At 43.4% G+C, this 19,412-nt stretch overlaps 1 protein-coding gene across 1 annotated transcript in view; it reads left to right on the forward strand.

The window, feature by feature from the left end:
* Positions 1-19,412, forward strand: part of MAGI1 (membrane associated guanylate kinase, WW and PDZ domain containing 1) — a 322,237-nt gene that overhangs the window by 256,922 nt on the left and 45,903 nt on the right. Inside the window, exons 9-11 of the mRNA XM_009284383.2 lie at positions 1,762-1,850; positions 6,793-6,975; positions 8,075-8,695. Of these exons, the coding sequence (XP_009282658.1) occupies positions 1,762-1,850; positions 6,793-6,975; positions 8,075-8,695 (893 nt within the window). The remainder of the gene's footprint in view (positions 1-1,761; positions 1,851-6,792; positions 6,976-8,074; positions 8,696-19,412) is intronic.

The raw sequence follows: 19,412 nt of genomic DNA on the forward strand, positions 1-19,412 counted from the left end.
GCATTTTTTCCTGTCACTTTATATATACATGCCCATTAGTTTTGTGGCACTCCTTAGTGATGAAATTAAACAGAAAAGTAACAGCAATGAGACATAAGTTTCTTTTACTTACTTACTATCTATAAGCTAGCAAGATGGTTATAATTTGAGCATTTGTCTCTGTTCCTTCCAATTCAGGCACGCTATTATTGCATAATAGTTTTTATTGAGAAACAACTGTATCATAAAAAAGTTTATATGATTTTTAAAGTAGTTATCATTTTTTCTTAACTTTCTGAAGATATCTTGAAATGGGAAATCTTTTACAGAACTCATTAACTTGTTTTTATTTGAGTAGTTAAATATTTTTCCAGTGATTTAATATTGATCTTTACGAGAAAAAAATTCTGAACAACTTACTTACTATCTATAAGCTAGCAAGATGGTTATAATTTGAGCATTTGTCTCTGTTCCTTCCAATTCAGGCACGCTATTATTGCATAATAGTTTTTATTGAGAAACAACTGTATCATAAAAAAGTTTATATGATTTTTAAAGTAGTTATCATTTTTTCTTAACTTTCTGAAGATATCTTGAAATGGGAAATCTTTTACAGAACTCATTAACTTGTTTTTATTTGAGTAGTTAAATATTTTTCCAGTGATTTAATATTGATCTTTAGGAGAAAAAAATTCTGAACATAACTATCTAGAGTGCTTCTATTGTAAATACTTGAAAAAGTGGTTGGTTGTTCATTCAGGTTTGGGGTTTTGGGGTTTTTTTTTGATAAAGACGTGGGACAAGAGACAATAAAATAGCAAGTTCTTAATGGTAAACTTTGCTTTGAATACAAAGATGGGCTTTAAGCTAATATAATTTTCCAAGGTCTATCTGCTCCTCTGCTGTAGCAAAATCACTACTGAAAAATTGCTCTTGAACAGTTGATGAGCAGCTCATCTCAGCTGCAGCCATCAGCTGCAGAGAGTCCCCAGACCTGCCCCCACCGCCCTGGCATCTGTGGCTGGTGTTTGTCATTTGGTTTCATGAAATGGTTAATCCTCTGCGGAGTGCATTGCTTGTCTGCCGTGTTTGGGGCTGGGCTGCTTTTTTTCCCTTTCCCTGAGCTTGGTGAGAAGTATTGGCTCTAAACATCTCATACAGGTCAAAAGCTGCCTAATGGCCCTCCAAGGAGGGCAGCTGAAGTTTCACCAAATGCTGGTGTCCACTGGGAGTATTTGCTGGTGGCTGATTCTGAATATATTTTGATCCATTTGGAGCCCAGCTTTCCAGCTCATAGCCTGCATCTCCGCAGATATTTTTAAGACACCCTGTTAACAGTGTGCACTCATCAGATAGCTGACAGATGTTACCAGCTGTTGGGGTTTTTGTTTTGGTTTTTTTTTAACTTCAGCGAGCCAGGGAATGACTGCACCTCTGGGAATCTGATTAAAGCAGGGATGATATAGGGATGATATATGTCTTTTAAAATGCAATCAGACAGAGCACCTTTTCTGCTTTAATCTCATTTTTCACAGATAGGTCACTACTTTAATGTATTTGAAGGAATTAGCCATTCCTACTCAAGACATCATATCAATACTGGAATCCGCTTGTTTTCCTAAATATGCTTTTTGGCATCACTAGGTGAGTCTTGCTCCACATACACTGCTGTTGGGTTTGTTTGGTATTTCACTCCTTTCCTCAGAGGAGTTTCATGCCTGGCCGTCATTCCTGCTTGTCACATAAAGGGTTTCCTAATTTATTGCTCTCTTTCATCTCCAGCCACATCAACCGGAAGACACAGTATGAAAACCCAGTTCTTGAAGCAAAGAGGAAGAAACAGCTTGAGCAACAGCAACAGCCACCAGAAGGTTGGCACCACCGAGGGCGTGATGGTTGGGGTTTTCATGAGGGAACGTGCCCTCCCTGGCCTTGGCAGCACCGTGCCAATGTGTTTGTCCTTCCTTCTGTGGCCTTAGCATTTAAAAGCAAAATGATGTGCTCAGGAAAGGTTGCATATGCCCTTCACATAAGATGCAGCAAAGGAGAAAATCTAAACCGTATAACCACTGAAACATAGTGGCTTTCACCCCTGTTAAAGGGGAGAGATTTTTCTTTTAACGTCCTTTATTTCTGGAAAGTTTCTAGGCTTCCCAGGAACAATTAAAACACATGTTTTCCTCTTTAAACTGCTCCATCGAGTTACTCACTGTAGCTGGTGTTGTTCCAGTCTGCACTGGGACTCATAGGCTTTCAAAGGGGATGAGGAATGGGCATTTACGTGCGCATTAGAGAAACCCCTCTGCATGAGAGACTTCTTAACCCAAGACCTTTGGGTGTTGTCAAGCTCTAACATCTGAAGTAATTTCATTATTTTAAAACACTTTTTTTTTCTTTTCCTTTTTTCCCCCCTTTTTTTCTTCTTTTTTTTTTTTTCCTTTAAATGCAGCCCAACTGCAGCGAGGGGCCTGTGGCATTTGGGTTTGTTTTGGTACCATCGTAGCTTTCACACCAAGTTATTTCACAACAGTTATTATCCAAGGGGAAAATAATTTAGGCTTCAACATTCCTCCTGCAGCCCCATTGCCCGCAACATCAGCTCTTCTGCTTAGATGCCTGTGTGCCGTGAGGTATAGATTTCATATAAATGTCGAGACCACTTAGATGCAAATCAAGTCCCAAGTTTGAGTGTGAGGTAGGGTGTCCCAGCAGACGGATCAGTTGACCTGGACATAGAGAGTCCTCCAGAATTGGTTTTTGAACATCCCATTCATTTTATTCCCTCTCTCCGTGACTCTCTTTCCTCTCTTGCCATGCTTCTCATGTCTCCTCTGCTTGAACCCCACACTCCCAGTGTGTGTACGTGCAGGACCTCATAGTGCTGTTGTGAAACGAGTAACATTTCCCTCTCTGCCCTCTCTAGAATGGACAGAGGAGTGTCCATCTCTCCCACCACCCGCTGCTCCAAACCATGTTTCAAACAACCAGGAGGCAGTTCGGGAAGCACCAGTGCAAGGTAACAACCTTGTTAAACCAGTTGTAAAAGTGCAACAAGGTTTTTTTCCTGAGAATGAAATTCCCTCAGCCACCAGCAAAAGGAATATCTCCATGACTAGTGTCACACACCAGGGCACGTGCCTGCTTATCTGAATTCACATAGATTTTGAGACTAGTTGTTTCGAGATCACATTTGTTGCCAAATGCAAGAGGCAAATGAGATCGCCTGCAACAAAAAAGGGTTGTGGCTATTCTCTGTATAGCATTCCAAGTCTTTAAAAAGGCATGGTGAAAACATGAGTTACAACATCGGTGGGATTTAACAGCAACTGTGGTGGATGCAAATGCAAGTAGGAGGAGACCCTTTTCTATAGAGCCGTATGGATATGCAAGGATTAGACTTTTACACCTTCTAAACTCTACTGAGTTTAGAATGTGGCTCTTATAATAAGATCTAGCGCAGAGATTTCTTTCTGTTCTCATAGGTCAACATTCCCTCCCAAAAAGCAGCACAAAATCTCACTGTGTTGCACTGTGATTAAGACACAGACATACGTTAACATGGTCATGTTCTAGTTTGAGAGCCAAAGCCAATGTCACCCCACATCTGCATTTGTGGGCAGGTAGATTTTCAAGTTAAAGTAGTTTAAGAGCCCTGGAAACTGGTCAGTGGAAACTGGTCAGTGTGTTTGGGAGCTGTGATGTGCATAGGTTGTCGGCACTGTTTGGCAGGACCTTGGTTTTGGAGAGCTTTGGGTGTCTTGGTTGCATTTGTGACATCTGAGCAGCCAGGCTCTGGTATTGCCATGGATGAGTCTGGCTTGCAACTTTATGGATTTTCCTTTTTGTGTGCTTTGAATCCAAATGAAAATTTTGGGGGGGGTAGGAGCTGGAGGGAACAGCAGAAGAGGGAGATCCTCTGCCATTTGGAGAGCTTTGCAGAGCTACCGGGCCTCCGTGCTGAATCTGACTTTCTGTAGTAACAAAGGGCAAAGAGGCACAGGCACCTTGGCCACATGTTAGGGGCAAATTATATCATGTTTCTGAAAAATCTGAGTTGAAGCTCCTCTGGGAAGCTCTGCATGAGGAGGGAATGATAATAGGTCCAAATACTGTGGACCTACTTTGAAGTTGTACATGTGTACAAGTACTTTGGGCTCTTACAGCCTTATTTATTAGCGTCAATGGTCTGTGTATAGCCAACTGCTCACAGACCAGTTGCTTGTCTTAAATAACTAACCAGACTGGACATGAATCGTTCCTGAATTTGCAGCGTGAGCTGAAACATTGCTAGATCAGGTTGCCAGCAAGGGCAGAGAGTCCTCCTTGTACCTGTTGCAGTACAAGTGCTCTCTGGTTACAAGTGGTTGTAAGTTGGCTTCATCTTTGGCTACATATAAATTGCATAGCAACGTAGCAACCGAATGGTATTGCCCCGGTCTGCAGGAACCAGAGGCTGGGGAAGGTGAGAGAGGGGGAATCTGGCTGGAGCATGTCATCCTGACAGAGCTGAGAGCAGCCGGGGCGGAGGCTGGCCCCGGGAGCTGGGAAATACTCCCATGCTCTGCAGGTCAGCCGTGGTCTCCGAAGGTGAGCCTGGCAAGGGTGCTGCTGTGCCGGGCTGCCTTTCCTGCCGTGAAGAGCCAGGGAGTGCTCTCTGCTGCAGGTGGCAGCAGATCAGCCCTTCCAAAACAGATGTGTGAAGTTTAACAGTATCCAAAGCCCCCAGCACATTCATTCCAGAGGGGTATTAGAGTACATTAGAGTAATCTAGACTTGCAGCAAAGAAAAACGCGGGAGGTCTGGGCATGGTACCCCGACCACCAAGCATCTGGGGTTAGGCATTTTATCAGAGTGCCCCAAAACAGCTGGTCTTCCTCAGGGAGACATCTGTGAATGCCATTTCTGCCTCTTCCACTGTCAGGCTGAAGCGAGGGCTGCCCAAGCGTCCATGCATGGCAATGCAAAGGACCTGTCACGCAGGGGATGACGTTAGAAGCCTCACTCAGTTCTCCACCCACTCCCGACTGCCAGCCACAAAATTTTGCAGTAACGTTACAGGAGAGAATTAGCCTGTCTCAGCACCACTCTGAGTGACATGTCCTGGTACCCGCTGATGACTCCTTCTCTCTTTCATTCCTTCCTTTTTCTTTCTCAGTGCTGCTGCCTCTTTTCCCGCTCCCCATTTGCAGTAGCTATTTCCAGCTTCCCTGTCCCCCTGCCCTATGCCCAGGCATTTTCGTATCTCCCACTGATGGCACTGCTGGTGGGGACATCGGCACAAGGACCCTTCCTTGTGCCCCTGGCATCGCTCTCCCAGCTGGAGTTTTGTAGATACACTCATTTAAAATGTGATCCCCTCCCAAATGCTCTAGGTGGGACGTAGCCTGTGGTGCTGCTATCCTACAGGGCACCTACAGGGCAACTACAGGGCAAGTTCACCCTGTGTTTGTAGGCAGATGCCAGCAAGCTGTGCTTGTTCTGCTTGTCTTTTGAAGCAGAAATCAGCACAGGACCAAGCCCCGCTGCACACTGCCTCTCAGCCATGTTTGTTACCTGAGACGTTGGGTTGCACTTTGATAGTCTGGGTTTTTTTGCAGCTTGGGGTCTGAGCAGAGCATCTGCCCACAATGTGCAGGAATACCGTGTTCCTGTGCTACCCTTTAAAGGCAGAAGACTGCAAGTCCTCACACTGCCCCCTCATGAATAATCTTCAAATATAGTTTTTTTTTCCCCAGTCAAAGGCTTACAAGTCGCAAATCCCCTCACTCTCCCTCAAGGTCTCCTTTCTGAACAGAGGCCCATGGCAATGCTGCCGAAGTTTTTGAAAGTACGCCAGCTCTCCTGGCTGCGATACACACTGCTGATCCTGGAGCTGTCACCAGAGGGCTTAGTGGCACAGTCTTTTCCCCTCTAAGCATTAAAAACAATTAAAAGTGCAAAGGTGTTTAGTGTTGGCACTCTGAAGTACAGCAACTGTGATTCCTCTTCCGAGCCTGTGCAACATGCTTTGCAAGGACGCGCTTTTGTCTTTGGAGCACCTTGCTCCCTCTTAACCGTGCTCCCAGAGGAGAGCATTAGCCCTCCAGCACAGCCACTCTGGTCCTGGGCCGCTCTTTGATCCATACTTCACAACAGCAGTGTTTCATCCACAACAGGCAAGGAGCAGAAAGGAAAGAGAAAAGACTTCAAACCGTGTCTGAAGATCAACATCAGTGCCCTCCCCTCTTTCACCGGAGGAGGTCACAGGGTGGTAGCGATGGTGGGGCCGGGGGGGTTATGCTAAAGGGTTATGCAGTGTCTTGCCACAGCTCAGAAGTTCCTTTTTGCTTGGCGGGTTGGGAGAAAGCCAAGTGGTGAAAAACATAATGATACTCCCTTCCGCAGAAATTCTTGCTGCAGACTCCTTCTGTAGGAGGCATTTGTGCTGCCCCTGTGCCATCCTTCCTGGGATGGATATAACCACCTCAGGACAGAGATAAGACACATATCTAAGCCAGCATTGCCAGCTTTAATATATTCCATTCCTTAAAGCAGCATGTTGTCCCCTTTGTGGCCTTGAGGCTTTGGTGTGCACAACCACAGCTAACAAAGCACCAGGTACTAGGGGGTTTGCTTACTTTTTTTACTGCATGATTGGATCCAAGGAGACGGGTGGAGTGCAATGAGATGAGAGGGTGCTGGAGTGAAGTTCAGTCCCATCCCAGCACACCGCTGTGTTTGTCTGTGTACTTGTTAGAGCGGGGAGGGGCAGAGAAAAAACAGATCAAACACTCTTGCCTGCCTGTTTATAGATTTTCCAAACTTCCTACACAGGAAAACCTTTTTTTACACGAAACCCTTCTGAGTTGAAAGGGAAGTTCATCCACACCAAGCTAAGGAAAAGCAGCAGGGGTTTCGGCTTCACTGTCGTTGGAGGGGATGAGCCGGATGAATTTCTCCAAATAAAAAGTTTGGTGCTTGACGGCCCCGCAGCGTTGGATGGCAAAATGGAAACAGGTACCGATGCTTTAAATCAAAATCCCTACCACCACTTTGGTTTATGTTTTTACAGCTGTTTTTATGTACAATTCATAAAGAACTTCAGTCCTCATCCCTTTTTTGGGGAAAGGCGTTCAACTTTCCAATCAGCAAGCAGGGAAGTGAGATACATTGAGAGATATGTTCAAAATCTTATAGCAAGGCACTTCACGTGCTGGAAATTCATCTCAGGTGTCAAAATACCCAGCTGGGGCTCTGCCAGCTCCTGCTCTCCGCACGCTGACCTGTGGAGAGGAGCCAGTGGTTGTAGGGTCCCGCGTCAGGCTGCGGGTTACTGTGCCCCGCTGTGGCAATGGCTGTGGTATTTTTGTAGGGCTGCATCACTCTGTGGTTTTTGTATCTGTCATGCCGCTCACCCCCTCTCCAAAGCTACTCCCAGGGAATGGGAAGAGAAGTGGGCTAGTTTGCATTTCCCTGTGTGGAGGCACCAAGGGCCAATTTGTTTTGCCAGAGATCAGGCCCAGCAGGATGAAATCATGTTAGGATTCACCCGAGGTCACAACTCCTCACTTCCAGGTGGAGCATCACAACATTAAACATCCCTGTGTTGCAGCCCCAGTGTTAAAAAATTAATCATAACTTAATTGATACCTAGATTTCAGGCCAAAGTATGTCTGAGACAGGACACGTGGCACCATATTTGAGCAGTTGGTATTTGAGAGCCTTCTGTTATAGCTCTCATGTGCTCTCAGTTTTGTTTCTATCATATGTCAGTGAAGCACAGGGTATAACAGTGAGAGTCGGGCTTCGAAATAACCGTTAAATGGGCCATATACCATCATTGGAATTTATTAATTTTTTGCATAAGCCAATTCCATTTTCACTTTCAAAAACGTTTATGTACATAAAGGCTTTATGCAGTGAATCCATCGTGTACAGATAGTTCTTGCTTGCCCAAATGTCACCGCTCCTTTTCCTTGCAAAGGTGCTTAAATGCTACTGTTGACCTGTGAGTGGTACCTGTGGATGCTGCGGATCAGCTCGCAGGCTCTAGTCCTCACCTTCCCAGGGTGCACAAAATGTATGTGTTTGGTATATCTGTCTGTGTCCTCTGCAGGGGACGTCATAGTCAGCGTGAACGATACCTGTGTGCTGGGGCACACTCACGCTCAAGTTGTGAAAATCTTCCAGTCCATCCCCATCGGTGCCAGCGTGGACCTCGAACTGTGCCGAGGCTACCCCCTGCCCTTTGATCCCGATGATCCCAACACGAGCCTGGTTACGTCCGTGGCAATTTTGGACAAAGAGCCAATCATTGTGAACGGGCAAGAAAATTACGACTCCCCGGCGAGCCACAGTAGTAAAACAGGGAAAGTAAATGGCACAAAGGAAGCAAGACCCAGCAGCCCGGCTGAGGTCTCTTCCAACGGACCCCATGGTTACCCCAATGACACGGTCTCTTTGGCATCTTCGATAGCAACACAACCTGAACTCATAACTGTGCATATAGTGAAAGGGCCTATGGGCTTTGGGTTTACTATAGCAGACAGTCCCGGTGGGGGCGGCCAAAGAGTGAAACAAATCGTGGACAGCCCGCGGTGCCGCGGCCTGAAGGAGGGCGATCTTATAGTTGAAGTCAACAAGAAGAATGTGCAGAGCCTCACTCACAACCAGGTGGTGGATATGCTGATTGAATGTCCTAAGGGAAGCGAAGTCACGTTGCTGGTGCAGCGAGGAGGTAAGTCTTCAAAACTGCTTTAAAATATTTCTTCTTGAAATTCAAAAAAAATGCATGTCATGAAAGACCTGCTCTCCTAAATTCTCTGTAGAAATGGTTTATGTCCTGAGGTGTAGGAACTGCCCCAAGTTGGCAGTTGTCAGGTCACGTAGATGGTTAAAATTATTTATCGTTTGATGCTGCACTGGGGGGAATGTGCATGTAGTTCCCATGCGCAAGTGCACAACACCCGTCTTCTGGTAATGCACAAAAGGGCAGTACGGTTACACCTTTACTTCCATAACAAACCCTGATCTCATGCTTGTAAAATTTAATTATTTTAAATAGAACACGGACATTTCTTGAGCTGTTCTGGGAGATGGAAGAGGCTGGTAATAACGTTCTGTAATTTGCAGTGTTCAAAATCAGATATTCAATGACTTTTCACTGTGGAAGGGTTACACCTGGGATACAGTTGGGAGCGGAGGAGAGAATTTAAACTCCTCCAAGTTGTAAGCAATTGAAATGTTACTTCTGGACACGTTTATTTGCTGCGCAATCGGGAGCTGAGCTCATTTTTGGTTGCATTGCTGAGAGGCCACCAGCAGGTACAAAAAACACCCTACAGGCAGTATGTCTGCAGCCCACGTGGGAGCATGGATGGTAGGTAACCTGTCAATGGGGTCAGTCCATCCACAGGAACTCTTTCCCCGCACATAGTAAGTATGAAGTAACCTGAGGTAGCACACCCCACCTCACGTAGCACACTTTTACTCTGTGGATTAAAATTACTGGAAGAGTTAGTGTTAAGCTCGCAGGGAAAGTCTATGTCAGCTCTTGAGTGCAAAGTCAAGAGCAGAGGGGTCAGCTCTCCCTCTCTCTGCTCTGGCATTGGCAGCAGGGATCCGAGAGGGGCAAAGCCCCAGCCCCGCTGTGCTCCCTTTCCCATGCAGTGGTTTTTATGGACAACACGCACATTGGTGCTCAGTGCCTCGCAGGGACGAGCACGCTGCAGAGACGGAGTTAAGCTGACAAGTAGGTGCTGAACGCAGCCCCCAGCCAGCCCTGGGAGGAGCGTTTTATATAAAAGTACTTTTCTGATGCCTTTTCTAAACTGTTTTGATTGTAGTAAGTTAGCAACAAAAGCCAGTCCGTTTTAACGGGGGACAAGCTGCTTTCTGAATTTGCAACTCTGGTTTGTTGTTTTTAAAGACCTATTTCAAGGAATTGAGGACATTGATTCTGCAATGAATAGCAGCTCTGGAGAAAGCACTGCCTTTCTTATACTCCTTCCTTTCCAAGTGCTTACTCTGTTTTTGTATTTTGATATTAAATTAAAAAATAGAGAACAGAATATATTAAGAATTCTCCAATTTTCAAAGTGTGAGTTCCTTAAAGACTTTCAGTACTAGAACGGTTTAAAAAAATGCACTGTGTTCTCATGATTAATATATGTATTATGGAGGAAATATGGTTGGAAGAAAAATAGCAGCTATTATTAATCCTCCTGGAGAGCGTATATATATCTGGTAACACCATACATTAATTATTTGAATTGTGGGTGACATTTAATAACCCTCTGTATGCCTTGAAGGTATAATGAAAAGATTTGATGAGGAAATAAAAGCATAGTTTTAATAAGATAGTAAATAGTTCCCTGGTAATCTTGCTGAATATCTCTCATTTTTTTATTTAATCGAGATACTAACCACATGTTGAGCATTTGCTGTCACCTTCCTGGGTAGATACCATATCAATCTCCTTGAACTGCCTCCCTCCTTTCAAGGTCCTGTCATTTCCATCTCATCGTAGAGCACTTGCAGTTCCAAATTTCACGCTTTCGTGGTACGGGACTCAGAAACTGTGGTGGCCCTGGATCCACAGTTAATCATTGAAACATGTTTTTCTTCACATCCAGAAGAAAGCTGGACCGAAAGGCACACAAGCTGTGGCACAGAAGCCAAGCAGAATACAGGCAGCGGTAGTAGCCCCAGCATCAAAACTAGTCGGGTTTGTTTAAAGCTTGTAAGATGGAGCTGGCTAAAACACACCTGGCACTCAGCGCTGCTGCACTTGGGTCCTTTCTCCCCTAACTTTACCTCGTGTTACCCTTGCCAAGTCTTCTATCAGAAGTGCCATCCCCAGACAAGGTGCCACTATTTATTTTGGTCCAATTATAGAAATGTATTTGGCTCTGGTGTCTGATAAGCTTCAGGGCTCTTGAAGAAGTTCTTCCTTAGCTTCACTGTCAGTTGTCCTTTCCTGCTCCTCCCTCTGGTGTCCAGTGAAGAAAATGCTCAGATGCTGTCAGGCATCCTTGCATTAGCCTAACATTTGCATTCAGTCAGGCTTTGCACGAAGCGTCCCTGCAACGCTAAGGCTGGTGTTCAGAGCTGTCGAACGGATTTGTCAGAAGTGATTACTAATCAGGCAGAAAAATATCAGAAAGAGATGTGTAATATATGGGAAAAGCTCTGCCAGCTCCAAGCTACTGGTGCACTCCCAACAACGAGATTTAATTGTTAAAATGCACACCTGCAGCCCCTGAGAGCAGCCTGTAAAATACTTACTGTAAAGTGTATTCAGCTGAAGCACTGGCTTATGGGAGCGGATGAGTCTTGCCGTTGCCTTTGAGTGAGGAACAGAAGGGTGATTTCAGGAAGGATGAAGCTGAAATGCCCCCTCTGTGTGCTCGGCTGCTCGCGTGTCATCTGAAAATCATTTGCAGGACTCGTACAAGGTTGGGGCAGGGGGATAAATACATTAAGAGAGGGACAATGTCAGGTCATTGAGATTTTGCTTTCCAGAGGCCCCATAGAAAACTTGCCTTATCTATGTTCTGGTTTAATTTTTTATTTTCCCCTTCCTCCTCCCCTCTCTAGGCCTTTATTGTATTATTGCTGTTGTTTTCCTATTTGACCTATACATAGTGCTGGGTAAAACTCACTAAGCATATCTCATGGTTTGGACTTCAACACCTGAGGGGTTCAGGAAGGATGAACTCTGAGCAGAGGCAGGGTTCAGAGGAGCTAATTGGGCTGTACACGGGACCAGATCGGAAAAGCTGCTTTTGCTTAGCAAAATGAGTGGACAGAGAGGACAAAATTATTGTCTCTATTAGGTAGGAGAGATACTTAAACCGAAGAGAGATCTTGGCTGAAGAACAACTGGGTGTTGTTCGGCTGTGAGTAATTTAAACTGTAAATAAGAAGAAAGTGCCAACCCATTAGAGCCTGTAAGTCAAACTGGAGGAGGTTTAAAGCCTTTGCTGCCTGAAGGTGAAGTCAGCACATTTGAAGGGGATATGACACGGTGCATGCAGCAGTAGAGGAGACGCTTCATAACCCAGCAGGACCATGGGTGTCTGAAAGTAAACCAGCACTACTGCTTACAAAATGCAGAATTAAGTATATGTTTTTGTCCATGCACTGCACAATGTGATTACACATTTCAGTTATTTTAAAGAATTATTGTTAATAAGGCCACAAAAGGCACACCTTTATTTTGAATATTTGTAGCTGAAAAGGTTCTAGTACTTTTCTCAAAAAAGCAAAGAAAGAAGGTAATAGTATTTGACACTTGAAATCCATTTGTCATTGAAGTCTTGTCTATGCACAGTAATAGACTGAAATAAGCAATTCTCAAATACCTCTCCATTCTGCACAGATTCTACTCATAATAAAAGCAACATTTTGTCAGAAATATTTCCCTGCGTCCCAAGGGACTTTTATTCTGGGAGTTTTGTCTATGCTGGGACAGGTGGGGGGCTGTTTCAGAACAAAGTATTCTGCAAAACTACTGTGCTGTATTTTTTGGAGTCACTAAGATCTAACATTTGTTTCAGTGAGAACGTTTGTGTGTCTTATTGATGTATTTTGTGAATTACCTCAGATCAAAGAGGATTATTTTTTTCCTTTTTTCCCCCATTTTTTTTTAAGGTCAGTCTTCAGTTCAGGTCATCCAGAAATATTGTGGTTGGTTTGTGTTCAGTTACAAAAATTAAGCTGAGCAGTTTTCATGCAGATTGGAATGGAGTTTCCCTTCAAAGCTTTCACAGTTAGTGCTCACTAGCATCTTTATTCACTGGAAGGTCGAAAATAGCATAAACCTTGAGCCTGATCTACGTAATCCCCTGGAAGATGTGTTCCCACTTTGCTCCAGATCAAAGTAAAAGCATGCAGGTGAAGTGTCACCCACGTCATGTGCAAATCAGTGGAGTTTCTAATAGCTTTCCCTAGTGCCAAATTCACATTAAACTGGGGAATGGAAATCCGTCTTCTGAAAAATATATGATATATATGCTGGAGTTTCAAAACTAAATGTATTTTATGGGAAGAAGAACCAGTACAACATCTACCTGTCTAAATGCCCGTCAGTGGGCACCTGAGTCCTACCTCCCTGTAAAAGCAAAGTCAGTAAATTCCCTGTTCATAGTTCAATTGAATGGAAGGTGTTTGTGGGGAGCGATGAGGTAGGTGGAAGTGGGGAGAGGTCTGTGCCAATAGTCCTGGTCATTTGGTCCTTGACTCAGTGGTCTTAAGAAGGTCCTTGTGATACATATAACTACAACAAAGATTTGCAGCAATGGGACAAAGTTACAAAGCTCTAAAGCAATAAACCTATTAAGTCTCCTTAGCTAGATGGACCTTCCCTTGCTGTTCTGGTGATGCTCTTGGCATGTGAGGGTGCGACACTTCCCACAGAGAGGAGTTAACTCCTCGTTCCTGTGCTGAAAGTGCGTGCTAGAGTCAACTGCCCTGGACGTGAAGGCTCTTTCTGTAGCCTAAAATAGAAGGACATCTTTTTTCTCTCTTTATTTATCTTGTGTTCATGCCGTTGAAACATCGCATAGTAATATAAAGATACGTGTCTTTTTCTTTACACTGCTTGCTGCAGCTTCAGGCTCCCCGCAGTCAGGGTAGAGAGAGTTACAAGATCCTTTAGACACAGTGGGAAAACTTTATAAATTGCAAGCACATTATAACAGTACAATTGAAAACAGATTGCTCTTTCAGATCTAGAGTGTCAAAATACAATGCTCAGGCATAAATGAACAGTGGCATTGAGCATTAAATATCTGAGCTGAGTGAAATCCGCTACTGCTGCAGGTTTCAAAGGACGTCTCTTCACTACTCCATCCTTTCTGCCCCACCACAAACACCTATCAGTCTGAATTTTATAAGCAAAAATACTGTCTTTGTACTTGTTTATTGAGATCCTCTCCCGCCATGGAAATGAAATTTTCCCTTCCTGTCCTTACCAGAAGTGTTGGAAATGGATCATTTAGTGGTAAGAGCCGAACAAAAAAAAAAGCAGTATCTCACAGTGTTGGAATTAGAGCTCCTTTTCAGTTGCTATCCCTAATGATGTAAAACCGTGGTAATTAGAGCTGCAATCAGCTATTCAGTGCAGACTTGAACTCTTTTGAACAAGCCACTCACTTCTGTTTGCCCTTTAGGCTTGCAGTGAAGAGCGAGTTGAAAGTCATGCCACTTAGGCATCTAGCTGCCAGAAAATTTCAAACTGTCTTAGCAGCTGCTGAATTAGGAAAAAAAGTGAGTCCAAACTGCATTTAGGACAAAAATCACAACCTGGGAATCATCTGACGGTTACCACAGAGCATGTTTGCCTGTGCCAAAGCTTCTGGAAGGGGAAGAAAAGTTCACCATTTCCAGCAGTGTTTTCAGTTCCTAATGCAGAGGGAGCAGAGCATTATACTGAGGTCTTTGTCCCGTGTTTGGATCCGTAGGAACCCCCCTGAACCCTATCTCGCTGAGCACAGAGCTGCCAGTACCGATCATCGTGCATGCCACCTTTACGGTTGGTTTTCTTGCTCTACTCCCCAGCCCACCATGTTGTGGCAGCTTCTTCCTTCATCCGGAGCAGGAGCAGATCTAATTCCTCTCTGCCATCTGGTGTGCTCAACTGACCTCTACATTTTTTGAAAATGCCATTTCAAGTAACCTCTTTTTTCCTTGCCTTACCTTCTGTCAACCACCACCAGCTACCAAAGCTCCCAGTACCTTCTACTCAGGTATCTCGCATCAAACCTGTTTGTTGAATCTCTAAGCAATTTGTCACTCAGTATAGGTTATTTTGAGCTGTACACTGAAAAATACCTGATATTGTAGTACAGATAATACCATCCAGAAATAACAGATGGGGGGACATTTTTGATAGCTCATAGGCACCCCTCACTAATTAGTAAATTATATTTAAAAAATCAGAATCATAGTATGCTTAAAGAAATATATTTCCATGTGTAATGCCAAGATTTATTTTTCAAGTTCATTACTTTGTATTCCAGGGTTATTACTTTGTAATTCCAGAGTTACGGATTTCCTGATTAAACTGGGAATCTCATTTGGCATTTAAAAATCTGTCTTCAATTGTTTCCTCTTGTTTAGTTTTGTTGCTATTTCCTTTAAAGAGATTTGCCTGGGAAGAAGGGAATCAGATTAGTAAAGTTTGTAAGTTGGTCTACATACTGCATTAGAAATGAAACGAAATGTTTTTAAAATGTTTTGCAATGTTACTTTCCCATTTTCTGAAAATAGACAATCCTAGTAAAAATACGTTGCTAAAACTTATGACTTATGTGCAGGGAAGGAGCAGGTCTGGGGGAACCTTTAGTTGGGAGTAGCTGCATCTTTTTTTCCCAAACCACCAAGTCACTCTTTGTTATTCTCTTCTCTCTGTTAAGTGGAATGATATTCTAACAAGGCCAAAAAAAGCTGATGAGACTTTAAAGCGCGTTTAAAGCAAGTTTGATGTCACATTTACTATTCTCTTACAGCCTTATTCTGATTAGGGACTAGTATATCAAGGAGCAGACACAAAAATCAGTTGAAGTCAGGAAAAGATGAAATAAAGGAAATGTTACACATTTTGATATTTTTAATAAGAAGTTTGAAGTTCATACCCCTTATTAGAATTGCTTATGTGCATGTATTTCAATCCACTGTGCAAGTTAATTTTCCTCTAAACAGCTCCGGAGTGTTAGATACGCCTTTTTGGGGCAACGCTGTGTATTGTTATGCAGCACCATACACTGATCACTGGTAATTGGTTTTGTAAAGCAAGCTAGCAGGAACTTGTTTTCTCTTTGTGATAAAAATAAGCCGAACTTAACATTTAAAATCAGGTCGTCTTATAAATAATGTAGTATTTTGGGATTACGCAGTGTTTTTCTCCTTCAGAGTGCTTTACAGGTGTTAATCTTAGTGACATTAGCCATTTGTTTTTCATGATCTGAATTTGCAAGGTTTGGGATAACTCTGCTTACCAAAAACACGAAGGGGGAAATTTTGGTGATGCTGAAGTTCATGGCAAGGCTCCCATTAGACTCCAGGAGGCAGCAGGGTTTCACCAAGGTTTTGGATGCCTACAAATGCCTGCAGCCACAAAGGGTAATTGTCGGTAGCTTGTTCAGACACCAAATAGTTTGATGTGTGTTACTAATGTTCATACAAATAGTGCATTTGTGGGAACTAATTAATTAGCATTACCAGGTCGTGCTGGAGTTTCTCAATGCAAGGCATCCAGTTGAAATAGTAAGCGAAATTCAAATATCAACCTCAAAAAGCCCAAGCGCTTAAAAATCCTACGTTAAGCTCCCAAAATTCCAGATATAAAAATACCACATCGGAGTTCTTTCTGTCTTTTTATGTCAAGCCTCTAGTATTCATATCCAATTGTCTTTTCTAAACCCTGGGAGACTAAGAAACTCCAAACAAAGCACGTTGTCATATGAGCACTTGATTCCAAAAACAACAGCTTTATAATATTACAGTTCTGATAATAAAGAAGGATCGGCATCGCTGGTATGTGGACATTTTAATTGCCTGCAGAATTTCCAGCTCTTGCTGGTGTGACACATGCAAAGTGCTGACACTAATCTGTTAGTCATTTGAGGCACAAGTGTTTTCCCCTCAGCTACCCTTCGTTAACTCCATTTGCACTGATTCTCTTCTAGAAATGAGAAATGAGTAAACAAATGGAGAGATGCCTGTGAAATCTGCTTTTTGGGTCAGCATTAGTTTTACATCAGTTGCCCTACACTTTTGGGACAGCATGGCCTATCTATGCTATGGGTTGTGTCCCCCAGATATATGTGTCATCTGAGCTCCAGAGTCGCTTGGAAGGGTAAAATAGGATAGAACAGTTGCTGATTCATTGCTTGGCATTTTGTTACACATTTTGCATTAATTTCAAGGGCTGAGATAATTTCCTAAAGTTTTGAGATATTTCACGAAGCGTGCTTTAAGGCCAGGAGGAAACCGGTACTTTAATTATTAAGGAGGTGAACAGTCAACGTATTTGGAATAAAGAAATAATGTCAGTTTTGCGTAATCTCGCATGCTGACAGCACAATAGTGGTGGTGTGCACGTTATGCACACGGCTGCCTTTCTGTGGCAGGGAATCTAGATCTGCTTTAAAATCAGTAAGAAAACCAAAGCATTTGCTGAATGCTGGAAGAAAAAAATGTCTGAAATCTTCCCATCAGGATGTTTTATTGCATGAACCGCCTTATCTTGGAGAAAGCAGTAGGCTCCTAGATGAGAACAAAACAGGCGGTTGCTTAGCAAATGAAAGATGAGAGGTCTGAAATTCTTCCTAAAGGCTTTTTTTTTCTCCCCAGCTTGAGGTTTTGAAAGTTGGCGCTTTTTTCCCCCTTATGTTTTGATTTGGTTTTGGTATTAAATGCTGAAGTGGTATAAGTGGAGCAACTCAAACCCACACAGCGTTGTTTCATATCAAATGTGATGTGATGTAACACAAGGTGGCACAGCAGAACCTAATACTATGCATTAGATAAGGCAGATTTAGCTAGAGATGTGCCTCCCACGTCTTCATCGGGATTTGCACAGCAGGAAATGGAGCAGACTTGGAGCTGTGCAGCAAGGAGTGTTTTATTCCACCCAGTTTTTCCTCCTACCCTTCCATACCGCCTGTGTGGCATTTTGGTGTGCATGTACTTGTAAATAACAAGTTTTTATCAGCCACGTTGCAGGTAGGTGCTGTGGCTGCTCCCCTGATTTGGCATTATAATAACCAGTCATAACAGAATTAATGAGGTATCAGAAATCAAAGAAAAGTCTTTGTTTATCACTGTAATTAAATACATTTGGAGAGTCATTAAAAGCAATAGCAGGTGGGCAAAACTGAGGAAGAAGGATGGCTTTGTAATGGACTAGTCAATGATTTTGTTTTGAGACAGATTGTTTTTAAATATCTATCCTCATGTCTCTAAGTCTCTCTATTCTGAATTTCATTTTTTCCCCCCCATTCTGCATTGGGATTTTAGTTATTCATTTTCATGTGTTTTTTTTTCCTTGGTCAGATGGACTTATTTTTGTGATGGCGATAGTAATTAGGACTATACCAGCTTTAAGACCCTGTTAAAGCTGTGTCTTTTGTGCCAGAAGACCTGCAATGTACCATGAGTTGGACTTGAGAAGTTGGCAGGGCTTGTAGACCAGACAGATTTGGTGGAGGAGGCTGAGCTTCAGGGAGATGACACAGCTGGCTGAGGATGCTGGGGCAGGTCAGGGCCCTGTGGCTGGGGGTACATGAAGGTGATGTTGGTAGGGATGTGGCAGGTGAATATCAGTCCCCAGAAGTTTTGACTCCATCCTTATCCTTAAGGGTTGGTTTCTGAGATGTACAGTTACATACTTGGAAGTATATTGAGTTAACGATTTATTTTAATAGAAAACTGTATTTTAAATCTAATAAAGTTATGTTTTGTGAAAACATCTGCAAAACCATTGTCCTCTAGTAAAGTTTTTCTCTCTTAGTGTGCCATGTGTGCATGTGCACCCCCCAGGTCTGAATCCGGCTAAGCATTCCACAAATATTAGCTTATTATTAAGGGATGTTAATTATTAATAGCATTAATCTGACATCAAACTGATGCCAAGAGGGCCCTATTTGTAGGCGTCCCCTTTGTGCAGGCTGCTTTCCAAATATGAGATACAAGAATCTGCCATAAGCCACACAGGTATGAGCGTGTGGATTTACACCTTGTAACAGTGCTGCGATAAGTCTGAAGACAAACACCCTCACTGAGCAGGAGCAGGATAAATACAGATGTGACAATAGCAAAATATGGTTTCTCCTCTACCAGTGTCCTCCGTGCTGAGCTTGGAGTGGCCCATGAGATTGGCCTTGAGGTGCTGCTGCCCTTCGGTACCCACATGGCCATGCCACAGGACAGCCAGCTGAGGAGAGGGGGTTTGGGACTGGACATCTTCAAAATTGCAGCACGCCCAAAAAACTGTGAGATGTGCTCTAGAAATAAAGCTTGCAAGTCATGGATTTTGTGGGCTTGTGGAATAGGGTAGGCACCTTCATGCATATCCACACATGTATGCTTATGTATATGAAAAATATATGTATGTGTGTACACACACACATCTATGTAAAAAGACCATGGGGGCGGTTCTAATTACTTTCCAGTTCCGGTGTTTACCTTCTCAAATTCGTGAGGTTTCAGAAATGTAATGTCTATATACATATTTGTTTAAATATTAACAGAGATTTTCATCTCTGGTTTAACCCCAGCCGGCAGCTAAGCCCCACCCAGCCGCTCGCTCACTCCCCCCCAGTGGGAGGGGGGAGAGAATCGGAAGGGTGAAAGTGAGAAAACTCGTGGGTTGAGATAAAGACAGTTTAATAGATAAAGCAAAAGCCGCGCACGCAAGCAAAGCAAAACAAGGAATTCATTCACTCCTT

The sequence above is a fragment of the Aptenodytes forsteri genome, unplaced genomic scaffold (genome assembly GCF_000699145.1).
Source record: "Aptenodytes forsteri isolate BGI_AS27 unplaced genomic scaffold, ASM69914v1 Scaffold53, whole genome shotgun sequence".
Lineage (NCBI taxonomy): Eukaryota > Metazoa > Chordata > Aves > Sphenisciformes > Spheniscidae > Aptenodytes > Aptenodytes forsteri.